Consider the following 27,342-nt stretch of genomic DNA (forward strand, 5'->3'; position numbering starts at 1 on the left):
CAGAATTGTAGCATAGATGTGCAGAAGGTCCTAGTCGTGGCTGCCAACCCCTTCCGAAGTGGTGGAATTATTTTAAAAGGCCAGGGGGAAAAGGATCTGGCAAATATTTTTGCAGAGACTTCTGCTAGATCAGAAAGCTGATAGTAATCAGTTTTCTAGGCTTCTGGAGGTTTTGCCAATCAGCAGTGAAACCTGGCACGCCGAGCTGTCCGCGGCTCTTGGAGGACAGCACTGCCTTAGTTGACCATCAGGCTGATGGATAAACGGAGGGGACAGGCTTAAGCTTCTTTCCAGACTGAAAAAAAATAACCAGGCTGAAAAGGGGATCACACCTGTCATTCTCTAAATAATTTGGGGGTCTTCATCCGATTTCAGTCAAATCGGGTAAGGGCAGAGATGCTCAATATACAGTCTCCAAGCCTGCTGAAGATGCGGGGCTGGGCACAGTCAGTCCTCCCTCACCCACCCGAGCCGTGGGCAGGGTGCAGGACTCGGTCCCTGTCCCACCAAAAGGCAGCGGGCTCAGGCCTGCAGGGGGGGACGGGAATGGGAGAGGAGCTCCGAGGTGGGCCACGCACCTGTAACGAGTCGCACTTGATGCGCTTAGCTCGTAATCCAACAACTGGAGTGAGCGGGCTGTTGTCTTTTGGGGGTTTTGTTTCCGAGAACTTCACAACGTGCTCTGAGGGAAAGATCCAGAAGACTTTATCAATCACCAGTGGTAACACCTTGTCTACATCTGGTTTCACTTAGGGGTTTCGTTTTGCTTCTTAACCCAGATGAAATTGCGCGGTAATTCCTTACACAAAGATTGATCTGCATCCTGCGAGCCTGTCGCTTACAGCATCACACAATGCATCAGCCTCCTACTGGCGTTTTTTAATTAAAAGAACAGCGCTATCACTTCAAATTAACGCCACGTAGCTTATTTTAGTAAGGAGGGAAACGTTGTTTATAGGCTTTTCTCTTATGAAAAGTGTTTATTAAATTTTGCTCTCTTTTGGTTCTGTCTAGCCGTTTGTCATTTGGAGCTCGGACAATATCAGATCGCTAGGTGTGCGAGCCGTCTCAGTGATATGAATGGAAATAAAGGCTCACGTTTAATATCTCGGCTCTTTGATAAATGGGAATCACCTTAATAAAAAAAATCAAGTGTTATTCTACTGTCCCCACAAAGCCTTCGCCTCTCTTCAAGTGCGTTCCCTGTGCTGAGTACATAGTGAAGAAATAGGTACTTCTGGGAGCTTCTGTGTTAAACTGTGAGGAGCTGGTTTTTGTAATCGTGTTCAGTGAAATTGTTAGGCCTCTGTTACACTAAATTACTGTGAGAGCAAGTAATACATCTGCTGAGAGCTCGCCCTAATATTCCTCGCAGAGCGTTTCATTTTATCTCGAATATTAGCACTGCTAACCATCCATGCAGAATTTAATGTATTGGATCTATTTAATCAATTTAAAATGGAAAGCAAACTTCTTAGGCTTTGACTGAAGTGGCTGGCTCCATGCGTTGTTTTTTAAGCACAAAGGCTAAAATTTAATACTTATATAGCAGTTTGATGAGACCATTTTGTTTAGGAGAACTTTCTTCACGTTTTATTGCTCCATGATCCAGCGAGCGAGTGTTGTCACTTGGGTGAAATCACGTCTGAATATGAAAGGCGTACACGAAGGCACTGTAGGAAGAGACATGGCATCTTTTCATTCATGCTCCGTCTTACGTCCGTAGCACCTTTGATCGAGGTATCAGAGCAGTAGTGGGTTATAATTTATTGATGGAATGGACGCTGACATTTCGTGCCAGGGAGATAGCGATCCCTCTCACAGGCAAAGCGATGGAAGTATAATGTCGAGAAAAATTGTAAACAAGCACCCTGGTCAGAATAATGCAATAAAGCGTTTTCATCAAAATCTCAGCCTTTGTGACTGCAGATTCACTTGGGATTAGCAAGGGGGTTTCCTTTATTGAATACCTTGCATGGTGTTCTTTAAAAATCGCTGGGGGTTTCCACATACCTTGCCGCTGTTGAGAAACTGTTGGCAATGAAAGCTTTTTTTTTTTTTTTCAAATTTAAAACCATCTTTGCTGGAAGGCTACACGCACACTGTACGCTGTTTTCGTTCTGAACTATTTTTATTTAGCTAGTCCGTAAGTAAAACAGTCCGTCTGCTGGCAGAAGGTTTAGTCAAGGACATTTGTCATCCTGCTTTCAAGACGGTGGTTCCGGCCTTTCCCAAAGCGGCTCCAAAGCAAATTTCCTTCAGCAGCGGGTACGGTGACAAGGAGGGAAGTCACTGCTTATGGTCCAAAGGCTTCCCGATGTCCCCTTGTTGTTGCCGTGTGCTACCATGGCTTAATCTGAAAACAAATGTGAAATATTTAACATAGCTAGATGGTACAAGATAAGGCTCGGAGTCCTTCTGTATCCGTGATGTTAGTCATGCTTGAGCTCACGCAGCTCACAACTTTGCTCTTCGCGGAACAACGCGGATAAATGTTTTATGGACACAAAGGGAAATGGGGCGTCTCGCTGCGGCAGTGGGCTTCCCTCCCCACCCCCCGATTAAATCGCAGGTTGTGGATTTTTCGTATGCACCCCACCTCAACCGCAGATTTGCTGTAACCAGTCTGTTTGTTTTGTTGTTCATCCCTGGTGACCGTCAGTAGCGCTGGGCTGAATAAACAGAGCCTATTGATCAAATTTGAAGTCATTAACTTGGCAGTTTAAATAGATGCTGTCCTATATAATTAGAACAAGGGAGTAACACATAGGCTGATACGGCTTTATTCGGAATAAAAGCCTGCTTTTCATGAAATCTTGTTTGGTGCCATTCAGCTCGCGCGGTTTTGTGCCTCCCGTAGGTCACGCAAGAATTAGACGTTTTGTTGAAAGTACCTAAAGTGGAGAGGCCGGCTTTGCTTGTGTAAGAGAGCGGTGACATTGATCTGGCGTGGATCTGCTGAACTTTGGTACTGCTGGGGAGCCCTGCTTGGCAGAAGGGCTGGCTAGCGCGCTGCGTGAGGTTACTGGTTAACCACATCCAGCCCGGCCGCTGCCGGGGGAGGCAAATGGGTGCTTTCAGGGCAGGGTACCGCTCCTGATGCCTCCGTCCCCAATCGAGCAGCCTAGTCTGGTTGTCCATCTTGCTGCTGCTCGGCTGAGCGAAACACATGCCTGTTAGATCGGGATGTTTATAGGCAAACACAACGGGTGATTAATTATTTTCGAAGGCAGACGTTTCCTCTTAATGGCTACTGTTGCGTGATGTGGCTGTCGGTGTTCCACGTCGTTTTAATGTTTTCAGTGCTGTTCAGCACGGCCGTAAAACACAACATTTCGCTCTGAGTGTGGGCTCCTTGAAGATCTGTTCTAGCTGCCTGGCGGCGTGGTGTGGACAGGCCGGCGAGGAATGGTGATAATCTCATTAATAGACGAGCATCGTGAGCCTGCAGCCAGCCCGCTGCTCCTGAGTCACGCCGCCGCGAGTCCCTGGAGAGCAGCGCGCACGTTCAGCGGTAGGATGCGCGCTCGCTGACCCACATTTCCTCGGGCGCGTGCCTCTCCGCGCCGGGAAGCGCGTCTCACTGCCTGGAAATCGGAGGAGAGCTGATGTCACTTGGGTCTCCCAGCCGTTGCACGACCCAAGCCAAAGTACTTGTAGGGAATTACCACTGGGGTGACTAATAGGTGATTAGGGAGATTGCGGAGGGTGCGTGTATGGGCTTCTTGTGGACAAGGCTAACCGTACGGCAGCAGCAACAAAAACGTTTCTTACTCATTGTTTCCTTCTCCTGTTATACCTTTAGCTTGGACTCATTGTTAAATGAGATTTTTCTTCCTCCACGTACTAATAGCTTTCATAGTAATTCCTGGCAAAGTTTATTACAGTACAAGGAATGTTTCCCCTGCAACAAGTGGGCAAATGTCAGATAGAAGAAAACAGCGACTCCGTATTAGGGTTAATAGAAAGAGCAGAAGTAGGTGAATGAATTATAAAATCTTGCCTTCCAGAACCTATTAATATCTCTGTAATTACAGTCTTTTTTTGGAACAAGCCTTGCTTCTGTCCCATTCTCTTCCTTTCCCCTCTGCCGCGGCTTCCTTACAGCTGCGTGCCCCTGCTCCTGCTGGCTGAGGGGTGCCACCGCTGTCACCCCCTGACTTGTCCCCACATCCCCTCGGTGTTCAGCATCTGGCACCAGGCCCGAGCAGCGAGCCGAGACGTGCATTGCCACTGGCAGGTAGCCAGGGTCACTGCTCACCTTTTAATGCTGGTGCCCTTCACCAGCCAGGAACAAACACTGTCGTGTGTTTAGGGCTTCCTGTGTTTTTTTATTTCGTTTGCAAACAAGAAGGGTTTAGGCTGAGCCCTCTGAACAAATGAGGGGAAAAAAATGCATAAGGAAAGCGAGGAGCAGTTTGTAACATCTCAGGCGGATGTTGAAAGGGATCATAACGGACTGAATAATTAGCAAACAAACCTAAGATTGTGGAGTTCAGTTTTTCCAGGAGTTAAAACCAGTGTTCTAAACCAGCCAATGTACTTCATTCAAAATCAGAAGCGATGCCAAGAATTTAACTTGAGCAAACAAAATTTTTCTTTTTCTGAATTTAAACTGTGCACCTTTAACTTGTGTTTGAATTCCTGGAGTCATTCTTCCATTTTTGTAACTTAAGTGCTTAAATAATCATTACTTTTGAAACTTTACCTGGGCATTTGAGGTGTCTTTTCCTACAGCAAGGTATCTAAATGGTATTTTGAACTACTCTGGGAGGTTTTTTGTAATAGTTTCTTTATTTAACTGATTAAAAAACAACAGGTAATCTTCCCACTTCGGTATTTCATACTGTCTGTTTTGTATTGACAGCATCTACAGCAAAAGGACTGAGGTTAGAAGGGCTCACTGAGCGTTACATGTACGGGAGCTGGTAACAAGGTAATCACCGAACAGAGAGGTCGGTAGAATTCTTTAATTCCGTCTACCTTGGGCAAATCCTACAGTTTTTCCCACAAGACACTAGGAGCGTTTATAACTTAGTCCTAAGGTCCAAGTTAGGATCAAAACGTCATTTATTACGGGCCATTAGGCTGGGCCACTTCTTTCGAGCACCAGCTCGATCCTGATGATCCGTGCGCTTGTTACTCTCAGGTTGATAACTGCAGCCCGGGGAGCTCTGGGAAGCAAGAAGTACTTCTGAATGAATTCCAGCTGGTTCAATTTTTGGCTGACCCTTTGCTAAGTAGCCCAGAACAAAATGAACTCGTTGCTAGAGGCTTTTGCACGCTGTTAACTCTTTGCTGAGTATTGGCTTTCAATGCCCTGATTTTTAAATCGGAGCTCGCTCGCGCTCTGTTCAGAAAGTACTCCTCCATCTCATCTGTTTGTTATCATGCTTACCGCAAAATGAACAACAGATTTGCAAATAAGGAAGGCAAAAGCTGTAAGAGCATGAAAAAGGGTTTTTTGGTGGCGGGGCCTGTAGCTTGGAGCAGCATATATGACACGGCTTGTGGCGTTTTATCTTTCTATCCAAACATGCCAAAAAGCACTCAGTATACCTCAGTTAGACATTTTCCTGAATTTCTAGCACATAAAGTATTTTTCCATGCCCATATTCTAAGTCATTTGTTACCTCAGGTACGTGATGTTAAAGCACTGATACGGTACTGATGCCTTGCTTGATATCAGGAATGCTTTTCATTTACTTATGAAAGAATTCTAGGGTGTTGACAGTGCCTATTGAAAAGCCATCCAGTATCCACTGGAATTTGGTCTGGTAACAGTTACTGAAGCTGTAGTAGTGCTAGAAGAGGTGCTTGATGAATATTATTCTCTGCAGAAGATTTCGAGCAAATATTTATTGCAAGAGTTTTTAAAGAAACACAAAATGAGCCTGAGTTTTAGAAAAACAGCTTAAACCCGGTATATGTTTTTTCTTCCCGACGTCTGTTCTTTTTATTTACCAGCTATTGTGTAGGCTAAATTTCTGCTGGAATTCTACATTGGAATTTCTTCACTCAGATGTTTTAAGAATGAATGAAGAAATGTAGGTTCTTGAATATGCTTAAACGTGGCGGTGGTGGTTTGATACTTCTAAATTTAAGTTCTAAAAATAACTAGCAAAATTGGTTGTTCCTTACTTTGTGTTTTCAAAGACTTTGTTGTTGTTTTCCCTTTTGCTGGCGATTAATGTCACCATCAGCAGGATCCTAGCTCACCCAAGCAATTCCCTTGCCAGCTTCCTTTCCGTGGTTCACTGTGCAGCTCTAGGTTAACCCTGAGTTGAGCAGCCCTGCCCTGACTAGGGCCCAACCTGGAAATTTAGCTGTAAGGCGTTTTTTCGTGTGAATTGTTTAACTAAAACTGTTCTAGTGATACATCTGAACCTGCATGACTAATAGTTTACATAGTTTACAACTTACACATGACTTCACACCATTCGTTTTTGCAATAGCAATGTTCTTGCTTTTAAGCAATCTGCTTAATGTTTGATGAAAACCAGACTTTTTTTTTTTTTTTTACTGTTCATTAAAATACCCTCGTTGGAGAATGTTCTTCCTTAAAGTTGATTTGTACTATATTTAATTGCTGTGAGGTATCAAAGAAGCTAAATATTGGTTCTGTCTGGAAAAGCATATCTTAGTGTTAAAACTGAGATTAAGAATGTGTTAAATTGTGTTCATTTTTCCTCCCCTAGAACAGTGTTTTACAGTCAAATTGCTTGGTTGAAATATTGACCCTACCCATATATGAAGGACTACATAGAAATACCAACCACTTCTTGGAGATACAAAACACCTTTTAGGTTTTAAAGGGAGAAATATGCTTAGTTTTAGCTTGGTAATTTTAGACTTTTTATTATTTCATTGAAATTTAATGTTTTTATTGCAACGTCAAACCTTGCCAAGATTTTCAATACCATGTTTCTGCTTTTGCAGCTTTTGCATGTTTTGCCCTGGAAGGTCAGACTTTTTTCTGCCTTCTGCAGAACAGGAAGATAGTTTGAAGCTGGACTGCATGTATGTAAAGAGAGCTGGAGATAACGCTGGGTCAGAAAATGCAGTAGCTGTAGTTCCCTGTAGCCTCGGGTAGGACAGCTGACCCGAGGTTCCGTTTGTCCCATTATTTCAGAAATGTTTCGCTCCGTGGACAGGACCCCAAGGCTGGATCTGTTTTAATTGGTGTGGTTGCATGGTCCGCTAATTTTAGCCGCATGGTAAACATCCTCAAATGTCTTGCTTCTGGTTTTGGTCTTTTGTTTTACACTTTTCCCTTCTTTATAAAGCAGCAGAGAGCAGTTGGGCAGGTTTTCCTATCAGGCTTCGGAAACGAATGTCTTGTAAAAACTCCGGGTCCATTAATTGGATGGCGTTTTGGGGGGGGGGGGAGCTGCTGTTAGGGTATAAATGCGCTTGTAACTGGAGTCTCACAAACTGGTTATAAAAAATATAGTTGTGCTAATGGTATGGGTAGCCCCACAGAGAATATCTGCAAGGAGGGGAATCTAAAGTTCTGTGTTTTATGGTGAACATAATGTTTATTGAAAAGCCTTTTATGTACTGAATTAGTAAGCAAATGATCGGCTGCAAGGGAGCGTCCTCGTAAGCTTCTTTTTGATAATGAAAATAAGGAGTTGAACACTTTAGACATTTAACTTATGGAAATGGAGATCAGAGGCATTAAATGAAACACACCTAAATTAAACGCTGACTTAGCAGTAGGCCGTGCTGCACAGGGGCTTTCATTCTCAGAAAGGAGAGTCAGCTAGTTAAAATCCGACTTCTGCCAAAGTGATAGTGAAAAGCAGCATAGTTTTGTATTCATCTCTAGAGTGGATATTTTTTTTCTGTATTTCCGTTGTAATGCACTGTTGTTCATCTGGTGTTTTCCAGAGAAACAAATATATATGTCTGAAGATTTGGATTGTTTTTTTTTTTTTTTTTCCAGAAAGGACCTGTTGTTTACTGAGGGTATGGAATGGGACTGGCTTTGGGCTTGATCCCGGCTCTCTCTGTGAGCAGTGTTAGGCTGAGAGTTCAGTCCTGTCAGGTATTGACACTTGTATGGCTTTGCGAAAGGTGCTTTGAAAACTCCAAGTGTTAAAAGTGCAAAATATTTTTGGCAATCTGAGTAAAATTCAGTTTGGAATCTGAGTTATGAGTGCATGTGGGTGGAGGAACATGTTTTTCATGCTTCAGGAATTTTTTTCCAGATGCTTTTTCAGCACTTGGGTAACTATAAAAGCTAAGTATTAAGACTTCAACACAGTTTTATTCCTTAGTTCTAATGTCATTTAAGAAAACTGAGCCCCATAGTCAGTCCTGTGGCACGCTTTCAGCTTCACAGCACTGATCTTGCACAATGCACGTTGGTGTCTGTTTCAAAATGTGAGCACAAGTAAGTGCAAGCCGTGCAGATAAGCCTATCTTGAGCAATACTATTTGCTTAAAAATAGAAATTATTCAGGTTTGTGTGGTGGGAGATGCAAGATGTGTAAGGGAAGCAGCGCAGAGCTGTGTTGCTCCCAGAAGCTAACACACAATGAAATGGGGAGTAACTGTAAAATGCCGTTTTGTGTTTCCAGTAGGAATTTTGTTATTGAAATTGTTTTATTTAGCTGTCAGCTAAGAGATTGAATTTGCCCTGAGAATAGAATATTATTCTGTGTGGTTTTAACAAAAAACTTGAGTTCTTTCCAGTCGTTTCTCTTTCTTACTTCTGTATACAGAAGCTGACAATATCGCTGAAGCCGGAGCATTTGCTCCGTTTTCAAGGAACTGGGAGGCCGTTTGTGGACATCTTACCAAAACAAAAACTTGACCACGTTTGGTAAATCTCTACAGAATTATTTATTCCACTTGGTTGTGATCCTGGCAGATGTGTTGGTGGTGGCTGAGGACTTTTTTTTAAGCTGTAGGGTAGTTCCATCTGACTTCCCCTGCTGTTAACGTGTTCCCTGGTAAAGCTGTGAGCAATGGGGTGTTTTTTGGGAGCAGCTCTCTTTGCGAATGGGTTTTCCAGCTGCTATAAAATGGGGACGTTGACTGGTAACTTACCTCTTGAACTCCAGTGCCCGAAGAACATGGTTGCGCTTTGAACGTGTTGGGAGGTGGTCTGCAAGGAAAAGGTAAAGGAAGGCGAGGGTGGCTGGTGCTGCAGGGGCACTTTGTTGATGGCAGAGGAGGCTTCGCAAGGCACGGTCTCACTCTTGCCCCAATACCTCTGGTTGTATCCCCTACAGCTAAGAAATCGCTGCAGGGCCAAGATGAATAATTAGCCGAAGGTGATGAAGAAGCAGTTTATGAAAGGTTTGCCTTCGTCACCACCACCAAAGCCCCTGGAACTACAGCTTGAGTGAGAAGGAGGAGTTCAGTGCAGCTGGAAATTGCCCCGTGTTATGAGGGGCAAATAAGGTCCATGGGTGGCTCCTGCTCTGAGGCCTGAGGCTGTAACGCTCCAGCCGCTGGGGTTCTTGCGCTTGGTATCTGACTAGGAAATAGACGCGTAGAGAACAGGAGAAGGTTCTTGGCCTGGATTAGAGGAAGCATAGCAAACTTGTAAGAAAACTGATGTGATAGCTAGGATTTGATGAAAAATTTCATCTGGGTGTTCGCCTTTGTGTCAGGCATTTGTTATGGGTGAACAGAGGGAGAACAAGAGAAAAGTGTTACTCTGAGAGATAATTGGATGTCCTTATTTCCACTTGTCTGATCTGTGCGCCTTTCTCTGATTCTGTACATCAGCATTAATTCAGCTTCCTATTGATCTCCTCTTTTTGTTTAATCCCTGCAAAGGTCTTCAACTAATTCCATAACCGTTAGCGTTTCTCCAGGGTTGGTATCAGTTCATTCTTGAACTTGCTTTACTTGCTGTACTGCATGCAGTCTCAGGTAACTGGGAATTTAACGAGCCTTGTTCTTCCAATGGCCCCGTGCTGTTTGTTTATTTATTTTTATTGTTTTACCGATTTACTTTCTTGAGGGCTAAGCAGCCCTTGCTGCTGTGTACCTGTAAGACGTGAAGGCTTACCGTCGGTCAGTGCCCAAGAGGATTTTTCAGTTTGAGTACGTCTCAGGAATCCTGGAGATGAAACCGCTCTGTTTTGTCAACTTGGTGGTGTTTGTTCTGCGAGGGCTCTCTCTCATGCATGACATTTTTATGCTTAGGTAGGATGGAATTCTGATTCTGGGCTAAGTAGATACTTTAATGACATGTTAATGGACTAATAAAAATGGCTTTTTCTGGGTGTGTGGTTTTTTGAAGATCTCTTCAAAGTTGTCTAGTGTTTGCGACTGGCTGTGTGAAGCCAAGTTCCAGCCCACGAGGAAAGCATGCCTTGAAAAGAGGCTTTGATTTTTACTGCAGCCTACACAAAAGGGCCACAAAAAGGCTTCGTGTACCAAATCTAGCAGCCCTCTGAGAGCTGAGGTTTTCTAATGAAGCATTGCTTTAATCTGCTAGCTAAATTCAGTTCTAGCTTGAGTTCAGGCAGAGTCCTCAGATGGTGGGGTGTGACGTGCACAGCCCTGAAGTCGGAGGGGCCTTGGGTTTTTTTGGGTGGCTTACATGTCAGATTGCGAGTTTTTTGGCACCATGATACCAAGCTCACTAATGAAGGCAGCTCTGTGTACACATGAATGCATACGTGTCTGTAAAATGAGTTCTGTACAGGTAATTGCTCTGTTTCGCAAACGTAACGTAAAACTTCGGGGTTGTTTCTGTTCTGTGCGTTAAGCACGGCAGCGATTCAGGCTCGGTTACTGAAAAGTTAAAGCAGTCTGTGGATTTATGCGTTTCAGGCTGAAGCAGACAGAGGGGAAGACCAAAAGTATTCTTAAAGCAAACAAGAAGACGACTAGAATAGAAACCTTGGCCTTTGTGGTGACAACTTAAGCTTCGATATGTGAATAAAATGGGGTGTTTTAGCTCAGTGATGTGGTTAGCTGCAAAGAAACCACATTTTTACACACTTGGTGCCTTTAGCCATCTTTCCTTTTCCATTAAACTTGCTCTTGTACCCCCATCAAACATAAATGATTGTCAGCCTTAAAAAAAACAAAACACTTAAGAACCTTCCTGGGTTGCCTGGTAGTAGAAATAAAACCAGACGTTTATCTGCAGTGAAGTCTCATTTAAGGTTACGTGCAGGGAATAGAAACGCCAAGTAGAGCCATTCGTAAAGGCGTTTCAGGAGGGGTGGCTCGTGGTATTTGGAGTATTTTCCACACGAAATGCACCGAACCGTTCGGATGAGAAGCGATTTCATAAAACAGATTCAGCAAAGATTTTAATTGTGGGCTGTGGTGCCTTGGGGGGTTGGAGCAGCATGTGGTAAATGGCTGATGTTCGCTCTTCTTTTTTTTTTTTCTGGGGGATTTTTTCTTTACACTTTGAGCACGTTATTTGTCTGCGCAGTCTGCTGCGGCCCTTCTCAGGACGGAAGAACCTTGCCGAGAGGAGCAGGCAGCAAGGCAGCGCGGGGTCATCGTGCCGACACGCCGGGCCCTCCCCACCCGGCGCACAGGTTGCCAGCTCCGTGAGCCAAAAGAGCCCGGCGGGCTTTGCAGCGTTACCTGCGACGTTTCCATTGCTTGGCTGCATCACATTTTTCAGCCTTCTTATTTTTCACTGGTATTCAGTAAGTTCAGTTTCATTTTATGATGGGATCCCTATTCCCCTCTGCTCCAAAGAAAGCTTTCCCTTGTTGTTGCTTACATCTCCAAGCACTCCGACAGCCCGTGATGCTTTTAACGATCACGCTGCGTATCTGTGCGATTCAAGATGGCCTGCACAGAAGTAAATATTAAGTAAAGTCCTTTCTACGTCACCGGCCTGCTGGCCTTGTGTTTACTTTCTGTCAGAAAGTAAAACGAATGTATCCTGGAATCCAGCTGCGTGTTTGTGCAGGCACAAATGATTAACCTGGAATATCAAAGGAAGGCCGAAGACGGCTGCGAGGTTTACCTGCTAGCATCTTGCAGTATGACCTGCCCCCTGTTCCTGCAGCAGACGTGGACGTAATGCTGGTTTGTCTTGTCTTCAGAATCAGCTTGAGCGCTAAATTGAGTGCTGTTGTTGGCTCAGCTCCTATCCACATGCAAAAATCCTTAATTTGAGCAAGGAGGTGCTTAGCTTTAACTCCAGAGCACAGAGCAAAGGGTGAGTGGACGCGGCCCAGCCACAGATTTGGCTGCTCTGTTGCACCGGTGCAGGCTGGTGCCTACTGAATCTTTCCATTGCTCACCATTTTGCCTTCTGTGTCACAAAACACTGCCTCGTTTTTACAGATTGCAGCTGAAAACAATTACAGCGGCTTAGTGCCGTGGGACGGGGCCTGCTAGGTGTGGATAAATGTGGTGGTGGTGCAGAGACGGCAACGTGCGGGCTGTCTGGCAGGCCAGCCACGCTCCTTGGGGCGCAGACAAGTCGGGAGGAGGAACCCGCACGCCCCGGCTTTGATTTGCAGGCTGGGTCTGTGCGCTCGGGCTGTTTGAAATGGTTCCTCGCCCAGGCTCCCTTCCTCGGCCTCCTTCCCGAAGGGGATCGGTCCCACTGCAGAGGTGGGTCGCCTGCTGGTGGAGCAGCAGCTTTCTGATGCAATTCTCAGCCCGGGTTGTGAAGGCGGCGGTGCCGCCGCGCTTTTCTTACTACACCTGGCTGCAGTCCCTCCCGCGGCACCTCCCGAGCCGCAGCAGCTGATTCACCCCTGCCTTGGAGCTGGGTGGACAACGGGGGCTGGCACGGGAACGGCTCCACGCACTCAGGCTGCACTGAAGACATCCCCAGGGTGAATACCGACTTTGTCTACGGCTCGTCCTTTCTTCACCTCCTGCCAAATATGCTTTCACGCTCGTACTTTCCCCAGCTGGCTAATTTAGCCTTTGAAATTATCTCAGTAATGTCAGGTACTTAAAAAAAAACAAAACATTCCCATCCCTTTATAAATATTATAATCTCGATGTGAAGACGTTGTTTGAGCGGTGCTTGGGCTCTGCTGCATGAAAGCAGCTCTCCAGCACCGCGCGGCAATGCGCAGCGCCGTCCAAACAAATCCCGTGTCAAGCTGAAACAAGTCAGTTGACTTTCAGAAAGCAGAATGCAAATGACCGAGGCGGGAGAATCGGTGCCTTCCGTAACTTTGCAACAAACGCGGGGAGATTCCTCCTGCTGACAAGGAGCCTTGCTGGCTTAGAAGAAAGGAAAAGGAAAAGGAGAAGCACGCTGGACAGATCGAAGGCTGGATTTTGCGCAGAGCTTGTGCAAAGCGCCCTCCCGAAGCAGCGTCCATCCCCTTCTACCCCTGCTCAGTGGGCAGCCGCCTCTGATGCGGGGATAAAATCGGTAGCTCTGTAAGCCTTTGGAGCTAAATCTGCCCGAGTGCAGGGGTGTCGGGCCTGAAGGAGCAGCAGTCAGACCCATCTGGCAGTCGTGCACAAGTCCCGTTGGAGGCAATGCGTTTAAGAAGTAAATCTGGCACGAGCACGGCTTCGCAGAGCAGGGAGGGGCTGTCTGCCCGGCTGCTGGCATAGTTTCATGCCCAAGTGTCCCGTTGGTGACCTTTGTCACTCGTTTCTTTACTGGAATTTCAAACCGTATAGCTTTTAAGCGATAGGGCACTTGAAAATATTTTCGCCGTAGTCAGTTTAATGTGCAAATAGTAGAGCAAAGCCACCGGTGGCTCTTGGGCAGGCTGCTTCTAGAGACTGCTCCGTCAAGGTTTTTTTTCTGCTACCAGCTGTTGCGGCAGTATTTTTCTTACTAGAAAGAATAATGATTTTTGCAACCCGAAATTGAGGGTTTCACAGGCTGCAACTGGAAAATTGGCAGCCGCGCTCCTCTACTGCGGACCGAAAGCCTGTGGCAGAGGGAAAAGCATTAAATGAAAAATATAATTCTTCAATAATAGCTTATGAAACTTGGGCTGCTAGTTAGCTCTAGAGAGCACACCTGAAATATAGAATAAATGGAATAATTATACAGTCAGACAGCACTCGGGTTGTTACAGATGGCGTGCTTTTCCAGCTTAATGTGTTCGTAGAACTGGGGACAGGACACGGTGTGAGTTATTTGATTTTGAGAAAGGAAAAGCAGCACCACTCGCGGGTACTTTAAAATTCATTCTGGCTACTACGAGGACATCCAGGTTCTGATTTTACCTGTGCTCGTTCCTTGGTTTTCTGGTATTTTTTCTTCCAAAGCGCCCAGGACAGGAAGAGGAAATTAAGCTTTGCTCTGGTGCGCTTCCATAGAGCAGCGGTCTGTGATTGTAATCCTGTTTGATTTCAAATCAAACTGCTGTAGTCCTCCAGCCTTCTCGTCTTTGGTCAGCTGTTGAAATTAAATACATAAGAGGAGCTTTCTCTGATTCCGCGGTTTGCCAGCGTTAGAAGTACGTAGTTTTTAATCCCTTCTAATCATAGTTTCCTGTTGCAGCTGCTTTAATTATTAAAAAACAAAGGATTTGTGTATTTTTTACACTAATTTTAACATCTGGGTTAAGACTTCGATCTGTTGACGTGTGAGGCAAGGTAGATTTTATTCTGCCGGGTATTTTGGAAGGTGGGCATTGCTCTGGAGATGAGAGGTGGAATTCTAGCAGAAGTACAAAAAATGATGACGATAAAAAAATTACCACGTTTTTGCTACCATGTCTTCACTTTGTCCAACCCAGAGCTAACGTGTGTAAATGCCCCAAGTGAGCCTGCAAGCTAGGAGTGAGGTGGGATGGGGTCTGTGCCGGGGGACGTGGCCGTCTCGATGTTTTCTGAGCGTTCGTTCTTGTGCTAGAACATCAGAACTTGATGGGGAAGAGGCTACCTCAAAGATAGTTGGGTCTTTTATAATCGTCTTTCTTGCTTCTTTCTCTCTTTCTCCCAGTTTTAGGTAAGTTACAGCTCTAATGTTTTCATCTTTGGCTCTGTGGTAACTTTTCCTGGCCTGCTATAAGAGTTTAATGGATACCGAGCAACTTGAATTGCTGAGAGCGTACTGAGCAGCCCTTACTGAAAAGCAAAATGAGGCTTGTGGCTGGTAATAGACCTAATAGAAATAGAGATTGATGCAAGTTTCCTGATCTAATTTTTGCTTAAACAACTCTGTTATTCAGCACAATTGGAGACAGGGAAATGATGTCTCGTTTGGGGCCCTTCCAAAGGAAAAAAAACTTGCCTTTCCCACCCCCCCCCCAGTATAAATGTTTTCTCCTGAATGAGGCCATGTGATACTCACCCCAAAACCTTTCTGTATTGGTGAGGTGTTGGGCTGGTACAGCATGCCACTGATACCGTCTTTTACAACGTACCACAAACCTTTTGCATGCAAAGAGCAGGAGGTTGCGCAGCCTTTGATGGGACTCCATATAGAAGTTGTCTCCAGGAGCCCCAGAGCCATTCTTGGTTCAAAAACTGCTTAGTCCTCGTTGTCAAATGGATGGGTTCGGAAATAATGGCAGCAAAATTCTGTTGTAGCGCTTGCGTGAGCACGTAGTATAGAAAGTTTGAAGGCTTTAATGCAAAGGGACGTTCGTTAAATCTTCTGTACTTTGCAACGATAGAACAAAAGCAGCAAAAGGATTTTTCTCTTTCTGTAAGTGCAAATTCCAATCACAGGTGAAGAAAACAATGCTCGTATATAATATCTGGGTTTCTTTTAAGAGTGCAGATCGTGTACTGTTGTAATTGGTATGATTGCTGGAAGGTTTTGTTTATGGTTTTAAGATTTCTTTATCTGGTATTTTGTTTTGCAGTATTATGTGCCAAGAATCTTGCGAAGAAAGATTTCTTCAGTAAGTATGCCCCAACTGTATAACTTTCTGCTCTTGATTAATCAAGTTTGTTTGCAGATTGTGCATTACCGTCATGGCTCATTTGGGTATGTGATTTGTTCTGTGGTTCCGTGCTTGCATTACTACATAAATGCACATTGCTCTGAATTGTGTTTGGGTGATGTAGACTCTAGCCTTGGAAAGACCAAGGGCTTGCAAATTCGAGTTGGAAGTCTGGCTGATGAGACTGCAAGCAGGTTGCTACTTACAGATTTTTTTTTGTGAGGGTTACCAATGGCATCTATCTCATAGGGATGTAGTTGTTAAAAACCAGCCAACCAAAAAAACTTGCCAAGGGTCCAACTGGAGTCTCAATGTCACGTTAAGGACTGAATCAAAATGCCTGCTTTTTGTATGCATGGGCCACTTAAGCACTGTTAAATTGAGCACATTTAACCTTTTGTTTTCTAAATTCTTGTACTATTTATGGCAGATATCAATGTGTAGAGCAGAAGTACCTTGTTCTTTAATTTGGAACTCATTTTGGATTTACTAAAATAGTTTTAGGAAAATGGCAGCTTGCTTAAGGGGGGAAGAGCTCATGATAGCATTGTATTGGAAGAAACAAAACAAAGAAAAGGAAAAGCATCGAGTTTAACAGCCCCTTTTCCCTTCCACAGGACTTCCTGACCCATTTGCGAAAATAGTTGTTGATGGGTCAGGTCAGTGCCATTCCACTGACACTGTGAAGAACACGTTGGACCCCAAATGGAACCAGCATTATGATCTGTGAGTTATTTCTTAGGTCATAAGTAAAAACTCTTTGAGATTTATCTGTTAAACAAAGTGCAAGGGTTGCCACTGCAGCTTCATTTTTTGTTACCAAGAAGAATTTGCTGAGGACTAATTTTTGCAATAACAAAAAATGACCTGCAAATAAAGGGTTACATCTCTTGCTTCTAGGTGTTTGAATGTGGCAACATCTGTGTGTTAGGTACACAGCAAAACTGCTTAGAGCAAGCTCTATTGGAGCAGTGCAGGCCAGCTTTTAGAAAAGATTGTCCTTGTTGTAATGATTTATTTTCTTCAAAATATTAGAAACATAAATTTAAAATTTTTGTACATTAATTAGCTTGACGCATAGGTTTTAATGAGGCTGTCTGTAGTTAATTCGTGCTGCAGAAATATCAATTTAATGTGCTGTGTAAAATCATAGCACAGTAATTCATTAATAACACTTTTTCAGCCTTAAGCACTTTTGCATTTATAATAAAGGAGCATGACCAATGTACTAAAATGTGTCAGAATTTGTACCAAATAAAGCATAAATGCTAGAGAGTAAAAAGGAGTTCTTTTTTTTTCTAAAATTACTCTTCCAATATGTGTTTTTCTAGATACGTTGGCAAGACGGATTCCATAACCATCAGTGTATGGAACCATAAAAAAATCCACAAGAAACAGGGAGCTGGCTTCCTGGGGTGTGTCCGACTCCTCTCCAATGCCATCAGCAGGCTAAAAGATACTGGATGTAAGAGCAGTCCCTGCCTGGCACAGCCAGGGGCCTTCAGTGCCTCGTGTTTGAGTAGTGGGTAGTATTCTCCCCCAGCCCCTCAGTGTTTTGTTGATGTTTCCAATTCTCATTTGCAGACCAGCGTTTGGATCTATGCAAACTAAATCCCACAGATACTGATGCTGTACGAGGCCAAATAGTGGGTAAGAACGCTCTTGGTTAAACATTTATCTTCTTAGGTAAATACAGTACATGGGCAAATGCTGTATTAAAAACAGAAACCCCCAGTCGTTGCTTCAATGCCTTTTCTGTGTTGTTTCTTCAGACTTTAATGGGATTAAATTGCATAACATGAATTTTTTTTTGTTGTACTCCTACATAGCAGTTTGGTTTCTCTCATTAGATAATTGGAAACAATATTAAAAATAGGGAGTGCATTTGGCAAGGTTTCTAATGCAGCTCTGGAAGGGTGAATGTTCTGTAAAACTGATTGTATTAGGATGGAGGTGACAGGCAAACAGAATGTTACCTGGAAAACAGGACCTAAAGGAGGTAAAAGAAATGTTGTGAATTGCTGTTTTAATACCATTCTTGATCGCTGGCTCATGTAACCCATTTCCAAATTTCAGCAATATTTTTTCACTTTCGGCAATGCTGGTTGGACGCCTAACTTAACCCATCTTACCACAATGCGGTGCCTCACCCCCGCGTCAAACCCAAGCTTTTCAATAGAAGTACATAAATGTTTGGCAAAGCCCAGATTCTAACCGTAACGATGACATCTAGTGGCGAGCTATTTCTTTCTAGCTAACCTTTCTGAATCCTCATGAAATGCAGATGTAGCAGCTGGCATGTTTGATATTTACAGAAATAGACTCAGCTTAAGTTCTGATGATGTGATGCCTCTGGTTTCTTTTCTCCCTTTTTTAAAATGAATAATGCTTTAGGGTTATAGAAGGGGTTGTGGTAAGTGGTGTGCTCTCGTGTGCTAAGCTTTAGCGTTCCTTAATATTTTACCCTATATAAATGTGGCTTGTTCAGTGGTTGCTGTTATTGTTTAGGGAACAATTGTTCTTTTATTATTAACTTGTGTTTGGTTTTTATTGCAGTCAGTTTACAGACACGGGACAGAATAGGCACAGGAGGTTCTGTAGTAGACTGCAGAGGGCTTTTGGAGAATGAAGGGTAAGAATTGCTTTCTTTACACTTAATTAGAAAAACAGTTTATACATGGAAAGAATATAATGAACACTCAAAATATTAAATAGTAGTGTGACTAATATCTTGTCTGGGAATACATAACAGGTAGTAAGGTTATAGCTGAATACTTATTTGAAGAAAATATGCTAAACTGGCTAGGACTTGATATTTCTTGTTACAAGTGCTTCTGGCATTTCTGTTCAGCTAAGAAATTTGGGGTATAAAAACATTAAGAAAGTGTCATAGCTTGCCTTAGAAGTCGTGGTACTTGAAGTAACAGAGAGAGAAAAACAGTTATTTCTGCATTCACTTCTTTGTGATGGAAACTCTTGAAGTTTCCCCATTTTCAGAACGGTTTATGAAGATTCCGGACCGGGAAGGCCACTGAGCTGTTTTATGGAGGAACCAGCACCGTATACAGACACTACAGGGGCTGCTGGTGGAGGCAATTGTCGCTTTGTAGAGTGCCCAAGTCAAGATCAGAGGCTTCAGGCACAGCGACTTCGGACTCCTGAAGTCAGAGGCCATGTACAGACACCTCAGAACAGACCACATGGTCACCAGTCTCCTGACCTACCAGAAGGCTATGGTAAGAGTTTTCCAGAACTATTAAATTTCGGTTTTCAAAAGACTTCAGAGAAAAATTCTCCCATTTTAACATATAGATGTGGTTTGCCTGTCAGGACACGCAGTATGTGTGTGCATCTAATGGTCTGCATTTTGGAAAAGGAACTAACCAGTGCAGATGCAAGTCTGAGATTGTCTAATTAGCAGTTGCCTACTCCAGGATACACTGAGGGGTTGATGGTGAATTAAACATGAGTTTGTGGTATGATGCTGTTATAGCAAACTCACTGCTAATCTTGGCGGTGTATCTAGGGAGAACGAATGTAAAGAGCTCTTTAAACTAGAGCAGTAATGCTATTTTTTTCCTTCCCCCTTGGCATGTCGTGTAAGTTTGAGCCCACGTTTGAGAAAAGATCGGGAAAATATAAAAGCAACAAAGAAGCCAGTAGTACAGAAGATTAGGAAGGATAAGATTAAGGAGAATTTAAAGCTCAGAAAAGAGCACGCCAAATCTAGGAGAAAAGAAATCCAGTTTGGGGGTTTGGGTTGTCTGAAAATCTAAAAATACAAACTGGAACATGTTGGTGCCTGGATTTGTGAGTTTGAAAAGGATTATTGAAATGTGTAGTCAAGTAAATTTGTGAAGACAGTGTTTAAAGACAAAGTAGTCCATGCTGCAGGACATCAGGTGGGATGGCTCAAGTGCTTTCTCGGAGAGCTGACAGAAAGACAGTATACACTAATGGTTTCAAACAAACTGTTATTCAGGGTTGTTGTTTTCAGATTTGTAATTTACAGTAATCTTTTCTCCCTTTTTGTAGAACAAAGAACAACAGTACAGGGACAGGTTTATTTTTTGCACACACAGACTGGAGTTAGCACGTGGCATGACCCTAGGATACCAAGGTATGTATTTATAGTTGCAAACTCATCGCTGGGGGGGAATTGTGTGTGTGTGTACAGAAGTAAGTTGAATCTTAAAGAGCAAAAAATCTGTAAAATGGACTATCTAAATTTAAAGGGAGAGGCAAGAGCAGAGGAATAATTTTTGACCTCTCCAGTTAGCTTTTCACCATACATTAAAGATGACTTTTTGAAAGAGAAAATTATTCAGCTGTGAATCATGTAAAACAAAGGAAAAATCTGTGTAGTCCTTGGGGAATTCCCATTTGATAAATTCTTCCCAGAATGTCAATGTGGCTTCCTTTTTTTTTTTTGTTAAAGGTACAGATTTCTGAATCTAACCCAAACTTTGTTCAAAACCAGTTTGAACTGTACATTAAAGAAAAAAGGTGACTGCTCCCTTAAAGCCATTGCTTGTTGAGTACTGAATTTGCAACTTCTGCTACAATAGTGCCCACTCCTGTATAACTGAAACAGAGATCACTTGTCATCTTTAAACTTGAAATAGCGTTGGGGTTTTTTATGCTTCAGACCAATGATTTGCAGCTAGAAAATTTGAATCCTCCACATGATTAATTTAGTAAAGCCTCTTTAAAACTTAACCTGCAGTTAATCCAGCTCTTCGTGACTAAGGTCTGGCTCTCTTCCTTGAGGGGCTCTGAGTCTGGGCTGTTTCGCTGGGCCACCTGCACACCAGATTCTGTAGTAAAACACAAAGTTTGTAACTCTTCAGCTGCTGTGCTGGCTGCATAATACACCAGCATGATACAGGATATTAGAAAAATTATATAAAGCAGTGTAGGCAAAAGTGTTGATATAATAACAGCGTTATGGGAGGATATTAGAAATAAGGTTTAGAGAGAGAGAAAATAGCTGATGTTAGATTAGCTGGTGTAGTTGGAAGAAGAAATGATAGTGCTCATTTGTGTCACTCACGTCAGGCTTGCGTGCCCAAAGCCGTGTCTCTTCTTCCAGTGATGCCTGACGAAAGTTATTGCTTCTTTTCTGTACAAATCTTAGAGCCAGGTTTTTGGCACCAGCAAAGTAAGGGGACACAACAGTTTCTTGTGTCACAGGTCACTTGTTTTATTTCAGTTAAAGGTGGCTTTTCTTTACTAGTTACAGTGCAAAAACCTAACCTTGGCATTTAGCACAGATGTAGGTTAAAACTTGATGTAATCAGATCTCTAAAGTACTTTCAGATGCACAGCTGATTGAAACAAATGGTTACAACTATAATCTTCTTTTAAGGAGCCTAACAAAGGCTTGTCTGTCTCCCTGTGTACCCCCTGCTGGCTTATACTCACTCTGACAGTAATGAAGCCTTTGATGTACAAAGTGTTTCTACCTTTTCTGAAGCCTCTCGGTTTACTTATGCTGATGCTGGGTGGTTAAATTTAGGTAAGGAAATCTATAGAGTGATCTCTTCAACCCTGGATAATAAATGAATCCATGTCAGCTGTCTAGAGAATATTTCACTTAACAACAGCTTTTCTGTCTAAACAACAATCTTCAAGTTCCTCTCCTTCCTTTTCTTGCCATTCTTCGGTTTTACTGTATTAGGTGTCTGGGGTATTAAACATTTTAAATTCTCTAAATGTAAATACATTCTATGCATTGAATTCAGATGTTACTGTGCTGCCTGCAAGTGAGTGACTACCTTTAGCAGCACTTAGAAAGAACGATACCTTAAAGCTATCTAGGATGAAAGGAGTGAATATGTCACTAAAGCCTTCCTCCGGATGATTTCTCAGTCAAATACTTAGGATTCTAACCTTGCTAATTAACGAGGTGATTTTTTCTTTTTAAGTGATCCTAGTGCTTGGCTGTCTTGGCTTCTTAACCTATTGGGCATTTGGAGGCAGCAGTTGGTGTAGAGGCCTTTGTTTAATTGTTGGGTTTTCTGCACAGAGATCACGCTGGTGTTAATAGGATTTTTTTCTGTAAATTTTTTCTATGGAAAAAAGTCTCTTCCTCCTTTTATAGCCCTGAGAAGCCCTGTCATCACCTGAATGACGACATTGCATATTGAAGTTACTTCTAAGCTGCATGGCTTTATTACTTTCAGACTTAAAAGGACAGACATAAGGAGTTGCACTGCTTAGACTGAGGATTCTAAAAAGGCAACATAAAAATAGCTATTCTCTCCTTCTTCCTAAGACTTTCATAGCCTAGAATCACTGAGCACCAAATGCATTCCCCCACCCCACCCCCTGAATGTAATTGGTTTCATCTTAACTTCAGAAGTGCTTTAACTTTGTTTATTTTTCTCCTTAGAGACCTTAACAGTGTGAATTGTGATGAACTAGGACCTTTGCCTCCAGGTTGGGAAGTTAGAAGTACAGTTTCAGGAAGAATATATTTTGTAGATCATAACAACAGAACCACACAATTCACAGATCCACGACTACATCACATCATGAAGTAAGAACCTTGTATGATAAATAATTCCCCTCAAGTTTGGAATATTAAACCATGTATTTATGTACAATTTTAACTACAGTCTTGGAGTCATGAAGGGCTGAAAAAAAAAAATGTAATAATGATATTGGGGAACAGATGCAAGGAGGTAGGTTCCTGTGTGGGTCTAGTCGGTCTGAATATTGGTTGTCAGCATTGGTTCTGGCTAACCTTCGTACAAAAACTCTTCAAAAATGTTTTTATTATAATTTACAGTCAGGTTTAAGGGAGGACTTGCATACTTTGGCAAAACGCTGATCTTTTAAGCTGGTTTGGCAAAATTGGACCACATTCTGCTGGAGCAAATAGGCAGTTCTAGAAATGCTGGGATGCAGGGTAGGGGTTCTGCTAGACAGTTCCACAGCGGTCAGCTCATGTCTCTCTGACAGCTCTTCTAGCTCTGTGCTAGCTCTGCTAGACCTGAACTGGATTTGTGCTTCCTTGAGCTCCAGACAACAGGAATATAAAGCCAGCCGCAGTCTGGTTGCCTGGTGCTGTGCACAGCCGGCTTGGGTTTAGCAGGATTTAATAAGTTCAAGCTCTGCATCACACAAAAGCAGCTGAACTGTTACAGACCTGACCCTGGAAGCAGTCTGACAGTGCTTGTGCCTGAGCTAAGAATTTTTTGTGGATCTGAGTTGTCTGTGCTTGAAGCGAGCTGTGGAATCTCTGGATCTAAAAAACAAAAATAAAACAACAAAAAACAATCAATCAAAGAAAAAAATATCTGCAACCCAAATAAACCCCTGATGGATAAGGATAGTTGAATATTTGAAGCTGCATCTATCTGGGACAAGTACCCCTTTCTCTTCATAGATGCAATTCTTTTTACTGCATCAGTAATCCCCAGCTTTTATTATTTGGGTGGAGCTGGAAAAAAAGTTCATAGCAGTTGTTAGGTGGTTCCATTTATAAAGCTGCTGTTGTGTTAGAGATCTCTTTTCATGTTACACTCTTGGAAGTTGTCTCCATGTGGGAGAAATACCACAAAGTCTTTAATTACTGTTCAGTCAGCATTCAGTGATCTTGCTCCATAGTAACAGAGAATGCCTTCTGCAGTGTATTACCATTAAAAAAAGAAAAAAAGAGAAAAACCTTAGCTGGAAATTGCTGAAACTTTTGACTATTGTAAAAGTCTATATTCCTTATATCCCTGAATGTTGGGTAGTGATGTTATAGACATTACCCACCTTAATATACGTTTTACTCCAAGTTACTCCTAGAGAGCTTGATGAGTTCTTTCCACTGTTGCTTGTCCATCTTCCTTATTGTTATGCTTCTAGGATAAATATTTTACTTTTCTTTCAAAGCCATCAATGCCAGCTAAAAGAGCCCAGCCAGCAGCCTCTGCCAGCTCCAAATGAGGGGTCACTAGAAGACGGTGAGGAATTGCCTGCACAGAGATATGAAAGAGATTTGGTACAAAAATTGAAAGTTCTTAGACATGAGCTCTCCCTTCAGCAACCGCAAGCTGGTCACTGCCGCATTGAAGTATCCAGAGAGGAAATATTTGAGGTATTTGACTCTTTACTACTAATAGCAGCTTTTGTCATTCAAGAGGTAAATAAAACTGATCTTTTATTACATCAAGTTTGTTTAGTGAAAGAATTGGTGAATCTGGTAGCATCAAATGAGTTGCCTGAACTCTGATAAAATATGAAACTAAAGGAATGGGATTTGACATGGGAGTTGGTAAGAATAAATTCTGAGTGCAGATCGCTTTCGTACTCTTTTGCCAATACAAAATTTCAGTTGCTAAAACTCCTGCACCTTACATAAGGACAGGTAAGTTGCATACACTTTACAAGGGTTTTACAGACAAATGTGAGCATTCTTTTTCATTTAGAAATGACAGTAGTTAAAAGGCATCTGTAGGCTTGGTGTTACAACTTGTATATTTAGGCATTTCAAATGTAACTGTGGTTAGGAATTCTCCTATTCTTGGATTGGATTACTTTCTAAGCACCTTTGTGTAGCAAAAGGGAATTAAGCATTCTGTGGACTTTATGCTAATAAATGTTAGAGTTGTCGTTGGAATGTGCTTTAGATTAGCCCTTTAACAGAATGTTTTCTGTAGCTGAGTAACAATACAGGTACTATACTAATGCTTCTTAGTAGAGTTAATTATAGAAAGGAAATAAAGTGTCTAATCTGATTTTTAAAAAATTATATGTTTATATATATCTATACACACATACAGGAATCCTACCGTCAGATAATGAAGATGAGGCCAAAGGACTTGAAAAAGAGGCTTATGGTAAAATTTCGAGGAGAGGAAGGCCTGGATTATGGAGGAGTAGCAAGGTGAGATTTTGGGTTTGTCTGGCACTTTTTAACTAAAATTGTCCTTAAAGTGACCCGTGGCTGATATTCCCTTTCAAATGATCTGTTGATAGTATATGCAGATTTTTTGTGATCTTATTTATAGATACTGGTCTTGGGTTCAGTCTTTGTTCCAAGGTAGATTGGAAAGTGAAGGCATGTGACTTAACAGTTGTCCTGCAGCCCTCCTACTGTCAAAGGCTCATACTGAATGATTTGGTATGCTTTGGATTTGGGAATGCTACTGGAGTTAACGCTAGATTGAATTGTTTCCATTTCTCCTCTTCCCCATAAATAATCCGTTTTCATCACCATTACCTGGTGATTGTAGGAGGCTTGTTTAGGGTAGGCTATTGATCTTACTCTAGGAAGTGCTGATCTCAGCAACATGATGCAGTTTCAGCGGTGAATATGAGATCAGCTAAAACTGCAAGGTCTGTCAAGAAGCATACAGATTCTGAAGTAAAATCCAAACCAGAGTACAAGTTTTGTTAAATACACGTCTTATTTTCAGTGAAGGAATTCCAAGGCAATGGGGCTTCTTTTTTAACGTATAAGACACATTCAAGAGAGTCCTGATCTGTTGGAGCAGTAGTCAAGATGAACACATCCTAAACAAAGGCTAAAGTTTTAGATCAGACTTGCCTGCCTGTTGAAAATAGTCATTCCTTAAGAGTCGCATCAGTTCTGGAGTTGATTGTATCATTGCCAAAATGCTCATCTTTGCAGTGGCTGAGATGCATCACATAAATTCACTGGGGGATTTTTCAAGTCCACAAAAGCTGCATTACCCAGCAACCTATGGCTGGACAAAGGAAAGAAGTTTGAACATTCTGAGCTGCCGTACGCAAGGCAACCTTGAGAGTCTTCACTGTTGATGTCTGTATTTCCCTGATGGCTTTCATAATTTGCCCATTGGCTGGAAGACTCTTTGAAATTAGTCCTGCTCCACTTCAAAGCATTAAAATTCATAGTTCTCTCAGAATATTTTGCACCTGCAATGGGTGTCCTCTACCAAATTTAATAAGAAAGGAGTGTTTGTGATGGGAAGTGGGGAGGTCACAAATAGCTTTTGTTCAGTTCTGGTCCTTGAATGTTACTGAGATGAGAGGAGAATTTACCAGACCCATCTTCTTTTAATGGGTTTGGTCTCTGCCCCTTCTGAACTCTGATGAAAGCAGAGATTCTGTAATCATCAAGTATCCTGTAAAAATACATGTTTGAAATGGATATTGTTCAGATACGATTTCTTTAAGTATGACTCTGACAGGTGAGGAGTATGATGGTATTGCCTAATTGCTTACTAGCTATGCTAATTGATGTTAATTCCTTCAGTACTTACAAATTAAACCAGGCTGCCTGTGAGTGAAGTAAGTCACTTGATGCTTTCTAAGCATACCTCTTTGGTCTGCAAATGGAGGGCAGTACAAAATGATTTGATTAGAAATAAGAAACTCGTATCTGATAACTCTGTTGATGATTCACAATAACTGTGTTGCCTGAAACTTAAGTGGAAGTTGCTCTCCCTTCTAAAATACCACTTTTTTTTTTGCAGAGAATGGTTGTATTTACTGTGCCATGAAATGTTGAATCCATATTATGGACTCTTCCAGTACTCTACAGATAATATTTACATGCTGCAAATCAATCCAGACTCTTCTATCAATCCTGTAAGTATCGACTTCTGAGCAACATACCTGCTTCAAGAGATCGTTCGTCCCTTGCAGGTTTTTGTTACAGCTGTCTTTTCATGCCAAGAGTGTAAACAGACAGTGAAGTGGGGTAAGAATGTGTTAATGAATCTTATATCGACATAGTACAGAGGAGAGGGGGTTGTACAGAAATGAAGCACATGAGAGAGGAGATCTCCTTTGAGACCTGAAGTATCTGAATTCTTTAGGTTGTCATTTGAGACTCAGTACTGGATGGGGCTGCACATTGGTTCTGATACGATATGTGTAGGTAAAAATGTTCTTTGCTTTACATGCAGATGGTTGTGTAAACATTGCATCATGAGCAGTGTTCACTTCATGACTGTAGGGGCTCCTAAGTCTTGCTTGCCCTTTTGCAGTAAGCTACCGTGCTTTCTCTTTTTTCCCTTATTGGAGAACTTGTACTGATGCAGAACCTAAAAGGAGCAGCAATTCTATATTAGCATGGGGGACTTTTTCCTGACATAATTAATTTGCTGTGTGAGATGGGGGAGATAAATTGGGAGAATATTAACCATAGAATTTAAACTAATTTGAAAACTGAGGCATATGAGTAACGTAAAAGACATGTGAATGAAACAAGCACATGCCCTGCTTCCTCAAGAGTAAGTGAGCACAAACATTCTGGTGGTTAAATAAATAAACTAATTTGTTTGGAATTGTCATATATTTTTGGATTCCGGTGCTTTCATGGGGATTTTTTTTTCTCTGAATTTTGCTGTTTGTGAGGTCTAGAAGGCTTGCATCCAGTTTATTAGGTAATGCACAGACATTTGTTTGAGATGTTTAATTATTAAATGCTTCTGTTCTTGGTTATGTTATGAGGAAAAATGGTGGCTCCTAGTGCCCAGAGGGTTGCAGATAACTTGCACTTATGTAGCCACAAGATGTCAGTGTTGGAGTG

At 42.4% G+C, this 27,342-nt stretch overlaps 1 protein-coding gene across 4 annotated transcripts in view; it reads left to right on the forward strand.

Moving 5' to 3' along the window:
• Window positions 1–27,342, forward strand: part of SMURF1 (SMAD specific E3 ubiquitin protein ligase 1) — a 46,918-nt gene that overhangs the window by 10,786 nt on the left and 8,790 nt on the right. For 2 of the 4 annotated variants that reach the window (XM_083800677.1, XM_083800678.1), the window contains exons 2-12: window positions 15,747–15,785; window positions 16,445–16,553; window positions 17,159–17,292; window positions 17,412–17,477; window positions 18,384–18,459; window positions 18,810–19,063; window positions 19,863–19,947; window positions 22,222–22,368; window positions 23,715–23,919; window positions 24,605–24,708; window positions 26,282–26,396. In XM_083800677.1, the coding sequence (XP_083656803.1) occupies window positions 15,747–15,785; window positions 16,445–16,553; window positions 17,159–17,292; window positions 17,412–17,477; window positions 18,384–18,459; window positions 18,810–19,063; window positions 19,863–19,947; window positions 22,222–22,368; window positions 23,715–23,919; window positions 24,605–24,708; window positions 26,282–26,396 (1,334 nt within the window). The remainder of the gene's footprint in view (window positions 1–15,746; window positions 15,786–16,444; window positions 16,554–17,158; window positions 17,293–17,411; window positions 17,478–18,383; window positions 18,460–18,809; window positions 19,064–19,862; window positions 19,948–22,221; window positions 22,369–23,714; window positions 23,920–24,604; window positions 24,709–26,281; window positions 26,397–27,342) is intronic. The other 2 variants (XM_083800680.1, XM_083800679.1) reach the window with 1 other exon arrangement.

This window comes from Anser anser, assembly GCF_964211835.1.
Source record: "Anser anser genome assembly, chromosome: 15".
Taxonomy (NCBI): domain Eukaryota; kingdom Metazoa; phylum Chordata; class Aves; order Anseriformes; family Anatidae; genus Anser; species Anser anser.